This window comes from Globicephala melas, chromosome 5 (assembly GCF_963455315.2).
Source record: "Globicephala melas chromosome 5, mGloMel1.2, whole genome shotgun sequence".
Taxonomy (NCBI): Eukaryota; Metazoa; Chordata; class Mammalia; order Artiodactyla; family Delphinidae; genus Globicephala; species Globicephala melas.
Genome location: NC_083318.1, coordinates 71041446 through 71054228, shown reverse-complemented (window position 1 = coordinate 71054228; position 12783 = coordinate 71041446). Strand labels below are relative to the sequence as shown.

Sequence of the window (12783 nt, the reverse complement as noted above, 5' to 3'; positions counted from 1 at the left end):
TGAGTTCTGAAGCTACCAGGAAATCTACATGTCCTGGATAGGGGAAATATTTTTCCTCCTTGCCTATATTTGTTCTGTACCATTTCCTCTGAGGCTTCTATTCATTCTTATTACTGCTGGTCTATCTAATCCCACAGTGTTTCTCCCAATTCTACTTCTTCCTAGCTGTCCATACATCCAATCTCTTGAAACCAACATGATAACTTTGATGTCAACCTTCATATATTTCTTCAGCTGTCAGTTCTTACAAAAGCTACCATTCCATGAATATTCCAAACATCATCAGTTAACTCTGCTTTAACGTCAATCAATTTCTAATATGAAAACATGCTTGTTTTCATCCTACAGATAAGAAAATCCAAAAACCAAAGACAGAAGAAAAAACATAACATACAGAATGTCTGGCATTTGGTTCATTTTAAAGCATTTATTAGTTTACCTAACAAAGTTAAAACAATAACCTTCAGTTTTAGGTAAGAAAAATGATAAATTCTCTAATATTAAATGCTATATATCACTTATTCCTTTTAGAATTGCAACCCAATACATACCTCTGTAGAAAATGAGTTTCTTCTGGATTTATCCAAGTAACAGAGAATGAATACACATTATTTTAGTATTAAAAAAAAAGACTAAAATGTGCCTTATAGACATCACTGACTCAGTATGCCAAAAGGTAAAAGATTTAACTAACTTGACCATTTGCTGAAATTTAAAACTTAGTAAGAGGCTGTAGTTACCTCTTTTTGTAGATGAAGTTTGAAGCAACTGTTTGGCTTTGAGGGAAGTACGAGGCAAATTTTTCAGCCTTTGCGAAGCTGTTGAAAAATAAGGAACTGTAATATTTGCCTGGAAGGACAAGATAAAGACTATAGCTTCTGTAAACTTGAATATTTTAATACAAACTTGAAAATTTATCAAGGAACAGATAAGGTGAAACTATGTTAGAATCCTAGAAGCAGAGGAATCTTAAAGTGATGCTTAGTGCATTAAGTTGGAAAAGAAAGGGAATGGAAACCTTAGTGCAAAGTGCATACTTTCCAAAATTATTTCTTATAGATGAGAAAATCTATAATATGTAAACCAATCAAAATATCAAAGAGAAAACAAACCACCAGCAAACATGCTACAGGATGCAAAGAATACAAAGCTAATAAGTAAAGTGATGAACGCAAGCACACAGTACAGAAAAAAAAATAAACGTAGTACTTGTTCAGCGCAAAAAGCAGACTTTGGCAAAGCAGTTATTGTTAGATGAACTGTCCTAACATGAAATAGTAATCCCCATACTCAAAAAGGAGAAGAAAACTCAGAACCAGGCAGGTCCTCAAGGGAGTAAACAATCTAGTTGCTTTAATATGTTCAACATCATCTTGCCGTAGAATTCAACTAATTGCACTTTAGACTTTGGGTAGCAACATATCTGGACTATGCACACATGCATACGGGGTGGGCAGGGGTGTGTATGTGTTGGGGTTGAGGGATTTGGAAGAGTCAGAGCATCTGGTTTTTAAAGTGATCAATGAGGAGTTCTAAGCTTTCTTTGGAACTCCTAATCTATTAACTGCAGCGAAACTCTCATAACCGGCACTTAAGCAGCAGTTCAGAGCCATCTGGAGTTAAATCTCTTTGGCTCCAATGAACTGATGATTCCCACATGTACCAGTGCAGTCACCTATTTAAGTGGCTCTAAAATGTCATTCTACCCATTTGAAAGTCAGACTTCATATACCTCTAGGATTTATATGCAACGCCCCCAACCCGCCCCCAAAAAGAGATCTCAAACCATAAATCTGGCCAGAGTTTAAACAATCATTGGGTTGATAAATGGATTACTTGATATATCACCAAAAAGAATTAAGGAGAATTTTTCTTTCCCTCTATTGCTTAACCGTATCAATGCTGATAGGATTTTCTCACTGTCTAATAGTAAACATTTTTAAAAAGTACCAAATGCATTTGATTTCAATTTCTGTAACACTTACTACAACACATTACTGCTGCTAAACAATATTGTATGCCAGTTTAAGTTAAATATATTGCCAGGCAGACAAGCAAAAAATTCTCCAAACCTAAAAAACACCGATTTTATAATGCATTACCTCATATCTATCCCACAGAAATATAGGATGCTATCGTCATTGAATATTCTTCATTTACATATTTATTCATACATGCTTTCAACCATTCATATTTTCATTCATTCACTCATTCATTCATTCCTGCTTTCTTTCATTCTTTCAAGTAATTATCTACTTTATTAGAGGCACTGTTTTAGGAACAATGGATTCAGTATCCAGCTAGATAGACAAAGTTCCTACTTTCATGTAACTAAGATTTTAGGGAAGGGGAAACAATAAACAAAGAGTAAAATATATGGCCTGCAAGATGGTGATAGCTGCTAAGGAGAATATTAAGTAGGAAAGGGGGACAAGAAGTAGGAAATTTAAGTTGCAATTACAAATAGAGTCATCAGGAAATATCTCCCTGAGATGACATTTGCCCAAAGATCTGAAGGAAGAGAGGAAGTGAGCCATACAGATATCAGGGGAATGCATTCGATATGGAAGGAAAAGCAGCAGTAAGGACCTGAGGTAGGAGTGTGCCTGCTATATTTGAAGAACAGAAGTAGGCCATGGTGATTGGAGTGGAGTAAATGAGGGCAAAAGGTAACCAACTGTACATACACTGGCAATCCACAGTATCTATTAACTATTATAATTTTTTAAACGAGGGTTTAACATATCACCTCTAATCAACTGTCCTGGAAAGATCTTATTTAAATTAATAGCTACAATAACTCCAATGGACCTTATTTATCCCTCAAGTTTCATGGGTGATGCCACAAGAACAGCATCTACAGACAAGTGAAAACTGTCCAACAATAAGTCAAAGAATCAGATAGGATCCTGTTTATAGCAAATAGGATCAGGCAGTATACTCTAAATTTGCCTGATACAGATGGAATGAAATGAATGATCTTCATGAGATACCACAAAGTCACATAATGTTACTCAAATAAGAACAAAAACTAAATTTTAATCTGAATTATCAATCGTAATTTGATCTGTTTTCTAATGACGAAACCACTTTTTATTTATTTATTTTGTCCGCACAGCTTGCGGGATCTTAGTTCCCCAACCGGGATCAAACCCAGGCCCAGGCAGTGAAAGTGTCAAGTCCTAACCACTGGACCGCCAGAGAAGTCCCCAAAATCACTTTTTAAAGATAAATTATAGTAGTTAAACTGAAAGTCTCCAAATCCTTCTAGAACTTTAATCCATTCTCCACATTGCTACCAGACTGAGTTTCTTAAGAAGTAACCCTGATTAAAAGCCTATGATGGCTCGCCATGCTTATAAGATGAAATCTAAACTCCTTAATATGAAATTTATTTGATTCATTTATTTTTTTGGCTGCACCGCGCGGCTCGTGGGATCTTAGTTCCCTGACCAGGGATCGAACCCTCACCCTCGGCAATGAAAGCGTGCAGTCTTAACCACTGGACCGCCGGGGAATTCCCAACATGATATTTAAAAGCTCCCACAATCTAACCCCTACCTACATCTCTCGTCCTTGGTCACTGCACCAACTAACCATCCTGTGACCCACACTTTAGTCAAACAAAACCACTATAATCAGGGTGCCATTCTTAAGACTTCATTACTGGTCCCACTGTTTGGAAAACTTATACTTCCTTTCCTCGTGTGACAACTCCTCCAGAGTTGGCTGAGACATCTTTCAATACCTTTCCTGAAAACCTCTTCATACCTGCTGTGTAATGCCTCTCCTGTTCCCACATCACTTCCTGCCTATCACTTCCTCTTTTGGAGGGCATGAGCTGTCTCTTTCACATTTATATTCCCAGTGCTTGGAACATATACACCCAATAAATATCTGTTGAATAATTAAGAAACACATAAGTGACTGAGTACTGGATAAAATCCAGAGATTCAAACTAAATATTCGAGATCCTCCACAGCTGAGGTCCAATTGAGTGGTTCTCAAACTTAAATATGCCAGAGTCAGCTAAGACACTTCTAAAAAATAGATTCTGGGTCCCCATCCCAGATGTATTCAATCAACATTTCCAGAAGTAAAGGTCAGAAAAACTACATTTATAAAATCTCTTCATGATAACTGACAACATCATTACACTACTTATCCTTAAACAGGAGTTCTACAAGTATCTCACTCATTTGTACATTAGCCAATTACACAGATTTATCATGACTTATTTATTTCAATTTATATTTCATAATTATATAAAATTTGAGTGTAACCTTTTAGTGTTTTGGTCACAAGTGAAATCTGGATGAGAATTCCTTCCCCATGAGCCTAAGTGCAGTCTGGCCTATGTATAAGCTGACAACTGCCCTGGACACTTCCTCTTCAGTGAGAGGTCCAGAGTACAATACTGATCCTATACATCTCTTCTTTGGGAGTATACTCTGTATCCTATTCAAATATATTCTTCCATTTAGTTAAATGTAAGCAAGCAAGTGGATAAATATTACAATGACTTATTTTACTCTTGTGGTAATTCACAAAGTATTTATAGTTCAGTCTCAAATCATGCTCCAGTAGAGTCATCCAAGAATATTTTCCAAGATGCCTCCTCATTTGAAATTAGGTCAGCATGATGTAATCCAAACAATGATTGGGAGGAAATCAGGAGACTCATGGAGGAGTTGAGAAGAGGGAGTAATTTGGCTTGGTTTTGCCACTTTTCTAGTTACTTGACATTGTACATATAATTTATATGGATCTTTCTCCCTCTCTATAAAAATGAAAAATGAGATGTTGTGAGGTTCAAATGGGACAATACATGTGAAAGTAAACTCATACTACTTTTTATAAAACCAGCAGATTGCCTTGGGTTTTTCTCTCTTCTCTTATTTCTGAACCAGTAATTCCCATATTTTTCTGAAAATTAAACTTTCTATTAAACCTGTGCTCCAGTGGTCTTAGAAAGCAAGCACTAGTCTTTTGAAAAACTGTCGATGAGAAACATTCCTTCCTTTAACTGGAGAATCTGAGAAAATTACATGTATCCATGACCTCTGCAATGCTCTGGTTTTCTTAAACTTTTTAAGTTACTCATATTTTCCAAATATAAAAGTCAAGAATTGGTAATAGCTATCAAAATGAAAATATATTAGAACTCTCATAATATTCATATTTGAATGCCAACATCCACAATAATGCAGCCATAGCAAATAAGCATATAAAAATAGTGATTGGCATAGTAACAAGGCAAAAGAAGTGGTCCCTTAGGTGGAAATAAAGCAACCTTGCAAAGTTAGGTTCATGCAGACCAGCAAGTAAGAACCAAAGCTTTACCACTTAAGAGCTGGAAAAATACTTGTAAGAAAATAAAATGCAGCAAATATATAAACTTGGTTTATATAAAATATTTAAAATGCTAATTCATATATAAAACTTGCCATTGTAATATCTGTACATAATTATATATCAAAATAAAAAGGCTATTATGAAAACAGTACACCTATATACACACACTAGTTAAAACACACATATATATTATGTATCAAAGATATACGTAAAATTTTCAGAAAAATAGGTAACACTTTATTTTGCTTTATAATATATTAACTTTAAACAAAACGTTTTAAATTTTTTTTTCTTTTTTTTGGGCCGTGCCGCACGGCTTCTGTTATCTTAGTTCCCCAACCAGGGACTGAACCTGGGGCCACGGCAGTGAAAGCCCAAGTCCTAATTACTGGACCTCCAAGGAACTCTCAAGTTTTAAATATTTTTATAAAATAAACTTTATTAATTTTAACCTGCCAATATTCTGGATTTACTACTTTCCAAATACGTTTTTGTGAGTAGTGTGATTCTATACTAAAATAAATATTTGTGACATTTTCATCATAAATAAACTTCACTCAGCTACATATATAAAAATAAACAAGTATATGCAATTTTTAAAATAGGATGGTACCTTACTTTTTCTTCTGCCTATACATTATTCAAATATTGAAATACGACTATGAAACAGTATACATATATCCCACTTAAAAGTAAATTAGTGATTAGAATCTCATTATGTTTCTTTATGTATTTTCCTTAATAATCCACTTCTGGGGAAAAAGAAAAAAATAATTTACCTACAGGAAAAAAAAATTCTAGGGAATCAGCAGTTGATTATACAATGGTAATTCTACCACTAGAGAAGGTGAGTAGTTATCATAAAGTTTAAGATATGGTCAATATATTCTTTTTTTATTAACATTTTTATCCTAGGTTCTCAATCTTTTATTGTTCCTTCTCTTTTTGTAAAGAATTATTTTTCATTTCCATACAGCTTTAAGATGCTAGAATAGTTTAAATAAACAAACAGCATGTATGAGGGCATGAGGGAACAAATCTGAGTAAAGATTTGGTACTGACAATAATGGAATGAGGTAAAAAGGATATAGATATAGCTGGTTTCATCAAAGAGCTGGGAAGCTGTCTGAAAATATGTCATGGAAAGATTTGAGAAATTCAGAATTTAACAATTTCAAACTAAGTATTAAAGCACCTCTGAAAGCCAAGTGAAAATGGTGTTTTGGATTATCTGTGCATAGACTGTAGAAGTGTAGCTTATAATATACATGAGTTTTGTTACTTAATATTCTTAACGATATAAAAGTTTCTTTCCTGTTTTATTAACACTGTGGATTGCTCTTCCCAAGAGGGAAGAAAACCCCAGAAACAGGATATTATTAAATCAAATTAACTTAATTTGCAGGTTTAAAGGCACAAAACCTATCACTCACCACTTCAGCAATAACTTAGAGTTCAAACTGTATCTTTACTTTCATTTTTTAAATTTTGTGAATCTCTATTTTCTACACCATTTATGAGTACCACATGAGTACCATAACGGCACTCTTAAACACACAGTTCACATGGTCTGTGTGTTTAAAATTTAATGTGATATAAAAACATGTTTTTGCACACCTCCATCTAAAAAAATGAGGTACCCAAATCTCTAGGTATCAGTTTTCTACAACGCCTTAAATTTTAGAGTTTATCTTAGAAAAAAAAAGAAATAATATTTCTGGATAATTTTTATGTCTTAGTACTAAACCACTGGTGTGACAAATCTCTCTAAATGGGCTTTGGCTTTCAATCAGGATCAACATGGGTCTGAATCCTAACTTGCTACTTATAAGCTGTATGGTATGATCATAGATAACTTATGTAACCTTTCAAAGCTTCAATTTCCTAATATGTAAAATGTGTTAGTAATTGAACCTATTTCATAGAATTGTTCAGAGGATTAAACAGAATTATGAATGTTTGGTACCGTACAATGTGAGTTCTATAATAAAAATAATATTATATGCAATTTGTAAATAGGGAAAATTTATCAATATATCACAAAAGTCATTTTGGTTCAAATGTATTTTTTTCTGGACTGGATTTTTGAGCCACCAAGTAACAGCAGCTTAATACAAACTACACAAAGTCAGCTAAACACAATAGAGCCAAGGAAGAGTGCAAGGGGATTTAAAAAGAGTTGAATGCTTTCAAAGTTGTGTTACTCAATACACAAGTTATAAATGGACAGTCAATAACCTCATGTCTGTATCACTTCTTTGTCACAGCTTTGAGGAAATGAAGGAACACATCACAGTGACCACTTCAACCACTGACAGTAAACATGCTACAAAGGAACTGAATGAATCAAACTACAAAACTGATGTGAACTGTGGGATAGAAGGCATGCATATTGAGCATTTCTAAGATTGTAGAAATAACTCTGATAGTTGTTTAAAACTGGTTTGACTGCATGCTCATATCTACCCTACTTAATACACAATACTTTTTGGAAAGTATTCAATTCTGTTTTAGTCTCTCTGTAAAGTACAGAGTGCCATCTACTCCCACATCACTTCTTAGCTCAGTTTGGCCACTTTGTCTTAGAAGTTCCTTCTGCATGATTATCTGATCTTTGTTTATGGTGCATATGTCTCCTTAATTCAACGGTCTCAACGTTCCTTTCCATCAGGTTACCTTCAACTTTTTTTAAAAATGAAATTCTACATTTGCCGGAGTATTTATTTTATTTATTAAGAATTTAACATGCCTTTAATTGTGCTATTATTTTCATGGGATCATTATTGTTTTTATTAATGTTCTAGTAAGAAAGCTCCTTGGGTTTTAAGTGGTCTGCTTCAGGACTATTTCCCCCCAAAATCCTGTCATTTTTAATGTGCAGTATTGCAGAATATAAGATTTTTAAGGCATATATATTTATACATTAAACAGCTAGAACATGCTTATTTTAGAATTCTAGAGAGACCACAGTTTCATACAGATTTAAGTATTGATACAATTGGGTATTTCATAGGGACAAATTTTAAATTTTAATATAGCTATGATCATCTTATAGCAATTGATAATCACTACATTTTACTATAGTTTAATACAGCTATTCAGCACAAAATTAAAATCTACAATTTTCATTTATCTTTAAATAACTGATACATAAAAGATACTTACTGGCTGAAGCCTGAGGTTGCATGCGAGGTATTCCTCCATTTGGCACTTGAAAATTTGAGTCACTTCTGCTGCTTTTCACTGAGTCAACTTGTGTACTGGATGTTCGGGATAGGTTTGGAAGACTGCGTCTTAGTTTTTCTATGACAACAGAAATTTAATTAAAAGAAAAAATCAAAACATTCTTTCCGATGAAGAAAATTAAAATGTTAATTAACATTCAAAAATCAAATTCTTGGGCCTCTCTGTAGTGCAGTGGTTAAGAATTCACCTGCCAATGCAGGGAACACAGGTTTGAGCCCTGGTCTGGGAAGATCCCACATGCCATGGAGCAACTAAGCCTGTGCCCCACAACTACTGAGCCTGTGCTCTAGAGCCTGCAAGACACAACTACTGAGCCCATGCACCTAGAGCCCGTGCTCTGCAACAAGAGAAGCCACCGCAATGAGAAGCCTGAGTAGCGCAACGAAGAGTAGCCCCTGCTTGCCGCAACTAGAGAAAGCCCGCCTACAGCAACAAAGACCCAACACAGCCAAAAATAAAAATTAAATAAAATAAATAAATTAAAAAAAAATAAAATTCTTTATTTAAGTGTTATGCATATTTTAGAAGAGCTAACAGGAAGTACATGTCTTATAAAAATAAACAATACAGTTTCTATAAATGGGTAGAACTGTTAAAAAGAACCATAAATTACTTAAATCAAAATCTATACACAGGGACTTCCTTGGTGGCTCAGTGGTTAAGAATCCTCCTGCCAATGCAGGAGACATGGGTTTGATTCCCTGTTCCGGGAAGATCCCACATGCCACAGAGCAACTAAGCCCGTGCGCCACAACTGCTGAGTCTGTGCTCTAGAGCCCTCGAGCCACAACTACTGAGCCCATATGCTGCAAGTACTGAGGCCCACGTGCCTAGAGCCCATGCTCCTCAACAAGAGAAGCCACCACAATGAGGAGCACGCACACTGCAACGAAGAGCAGCCCCCGCTCGCCACAACTAGAGAAAGCCTGCGCGGAGCAACAAAGATCCAATGCAGCCAAAAATAAATTAAAAAAAAAAATCTATACACAGATCACTTCATGAGTATAACAAAGCAAAAGTAACATAATCAAGCAAAATTAAATTCACTTCTTCCTTTATTTTTGCATTGACTCAGTATTTTTTAAATAAATTTATTTTATTGTATTTATTTTTGGCTGTGTTGGGTCTTCGCTGCTGCGCGTGGGCTTTTTCTAGTTGCGGCAAGCGGGGGCTACTCTTCCTTGCGGTGCACAGGCTTCTCATTGTGGTGGCTCCTCCTGTGATGGAGCACGGGCCCTAGGCTCGTGGGCTTCAGTAGCTGTGGCTCGCAGGCTCAGTAGTTGTGGCTCGGGGACTCTAGAGCACAGGCTCAGTAGTTGCGGCGCATGGGCTTAGTTGCTCCATGGCATGTGGGATCTTCCCAGACCAGGGCGCAAACCCACGTCCCCTCCATTGGCAGGCGGATTCTTAACCACTGTGCCACCAGGGAAGTCCCTGACTCAGTATTAATAAAACAATAAACTGTCTAAATTGTTGATCTACTTTCTAAAATACAGAACCTTGGTAAAAACTGTTACTTTCATACTGGAATATGAAGGACAAATTTTTTTTTTTTTTTTTTTTGCGGTACGCGTGTCTCTCACTGTTGTGGCCTCTCCCGTTGCGGAGCACAGGCTCCGGACGCGCAGGCTCAGCGGCCATGGCTCAACGGGCCCAGCCGCTCCGCGGCACGTGGGATCTTTCCAGACCGCGGCATGAACCCACGTCCCCTGCATCAGCAGCATCGGCAGGCGGACTCTCAACCACTGGGCCACCAGGGAAGCCCTGAAGGACAAAGTTTTTCCAGACATTATAGTTACCTTCATTTTTAACACTGGTTGTCTGTAAATCTGTGGGATGGCCTTGAAGGGAAAGGCGAGGTTGCTGTAAGCGGCTAATCATAGGCTGTGGGGACACTCTACTATATTCTATTCCCCGAGCAGGAGATCGAGAACGAGGTGAATTTCGGGGTGACTGCTTAGGTGATGGTCGAGGTGAATTGCGTGGTGATGGTGAAAACCTGTTAACAGCAGGGTATACTGCATGATGCATATTGTCATCTTCATCATCTAAACTTTGTGCATCAAGTTCCTGATCACTAAAAGTACCCCGTCTTGTAGAATTGCAAGATGAACCAGAACTGCGCCGAGACGCGGTGGCTGCATATTCTTGCCGGAGACCTGACAATAATGAATGTGTTATTTTATTTCTTTAGTTTTATTTTTAAACATTTAAATATTTTTTAAGGTTTAAAAGCAAAAGATTATCATTGAGAAATTCAAATAGGGTATAACGTGTAAAGGAAAACTCCCTTTCACTTGATTCACCTTAGACTTTCCCACACATAAGGATGCATATACCACATCTAAAAGGCTATTTTTAAATTAAATGAAATTCATAAATTTTTGCCCAATTTCAACATTTCTTCTTGAATCTGAAATCTATATTAAAAATAGAATAAATTTAAAAATATTTCTACTCCAAAAGACAGTAATCCAAATTTGAGATTAACGTTAAAGGAATACTGAAGGAAAACAATTACTGCCCAACCAGTGTAAAGAATACATCAGTGAGTAAATATACTCCCTGGATACTGAATCCTTGCATTAATCTTACTCAAGAAGATGATGAAGGAAACTTCTATCCCACTCTTAGGAATTCAATACTTGGACACAAACATAATTTCAGTTGTTTCATAACCTAAGAGACTTCAATAAAACAAGATAAATTCTAAGCCATCAAGTAAGAATTTTCAAAGGAGTCCCTTAATTATATTGATACCTCCAGAAATACCCAAGCAACCTTAGGAGCCCTTCAAATAGTATAAAACCTTCTAGAATAAAAACAAATGCTGATAGATATTCAACGAGAAAAAAAATTACAATTGAAAAAATGTATGGAATTTAGATAACATTTTGAGGAAGTCCTGCTAATTATTGGCAGTTTAGCCCAAAAGATCTGTTCTAGAGAATTATCAAACTTTTAAGTTATATATTCATTCACAGAAAGTGATATCAACATGGTTCCCCAAAGTAGTGGATGAGAATCACACCAAGGTACCTGTAAAACTAGATTCCTAGGGCCCGTCTAGCCCTTTGGTCAGGTTTGGGGACCACTGTAGTAACCAACAAATTACTTAGTGTCATGTTATAGCAAACATGGCACTAAAGTCACCTAGCAAAAGATGACAGACCAGTGAGAAGAGCGGTGTTTTAAAAAAGAAAAATCCAGATCCCAATGCAGGTTCTCCATTAACAAGGGGGTCTTAGGGAAGTCACAACCACTATGGGATTGTGTGTTTCTCATTTTAAAAATGAGGGAGCTTAACCAGGCAAACGCCCAAATCTGTTACTCTTCATTTTTGTTACCAAAGAATGGGAGAAACAATGTTGTAAAAAGGAAAATCATTCTCTCTTAAAAAAAAAAAAAAAAAAAAAAAAAAAAAAAAAGCTGGTGTTTTCAAGGAGGAATCATACACATTTTCAGCATTTTTTGTTTTATTTTTTAAAAAATTCACCAGGAAAAGAAATATTTGTGCGTGTGAATAGCTTAGAAAGGATTTTTCAAGTAAGACTAAAATTTCTATTATGCATTACCAACACACAATATGAAAACTACAGCAAATAGCTGGTTGAATTTCTAACAAAATACTGCAGTCTAAAAAGTCAGGATTCAAAGAAGAAATGAGTGAGTTTATTCTAACTGGTAGTTACACAGCATTCTTTATTCTTTTTTCACATCCATGATAATAAGTAACCCCTCACTAGCTGACAATACCATACTCCCAGTGAGGAGTTACATACACAAAGTTACAGAAGAAAAGGGTAAAATGTTATTAGTTTCTAGGGCTAAAGATAGATAAAACAAGCACCAAAGCTTTCTATCTTTCTAAGGGAAGATGTGTGAAAATGAGACAAGAATTAGCAGAGTGAGAAACATTGCAGTTTCTTAATAAATGTTATAGCTTGATAAAACTTACTACATATTTACATAAAAGAAAGGACCTAAACAGAAAAATTTTGAACTAAACTATAGCATTGCTCCATTACCTCAGCCAACTGTCAAGACTCTGAAATCTGTGTTTCAAGGATCTTTTCATTATGAAGGTTAGAGAGACTGCTTCCTTCACAGTTAAGCCTATGGCATCATACAATAAAATATACAGGCAAGAATAATACTATCACCAACATCTTACATTCAGAT

The 12783-nt window shown here is 35.8% G+C and overlaps 1 protein-coding gene across 5 annotated transcripts in view; it reads right to left on the bottom strand.

Moving 5' to 3' along the window:
* Positions 1–12783, bottom strand: part of SLAIN2 (SLAIN motif family member 2) — a 119867-nt gene that overhangs the window by 64705 nt on the left and 42379 nt on the right. For 4 of the 5 annotated variants that reach the window (XR_009564000.2, XR_009564001.2, XM_030880476.3 and 1 more), the window contains 3 exons: positions 10401–10760; positions 8521–8658; positions 741–818 (listed from right to left, as the gene is read on the bottom strand). Coding sequence is in view for 3 of the 5 variants with exons in the window: in XM_030880476.3 (XP_030736336.1) it covers positions 741–818; positions 8521–8658; positions 10401–10760 (576 nt within the window). In the remaining 2 variants the exon portion in view is untranslated. The remainder of the gene's footprint in view (positions 1–740; positions 819–8520; positions 8659–10400; positions 10761–12783) is intronic. The other variant, XM_030880475.3, reaches the window with a different exon arrangement.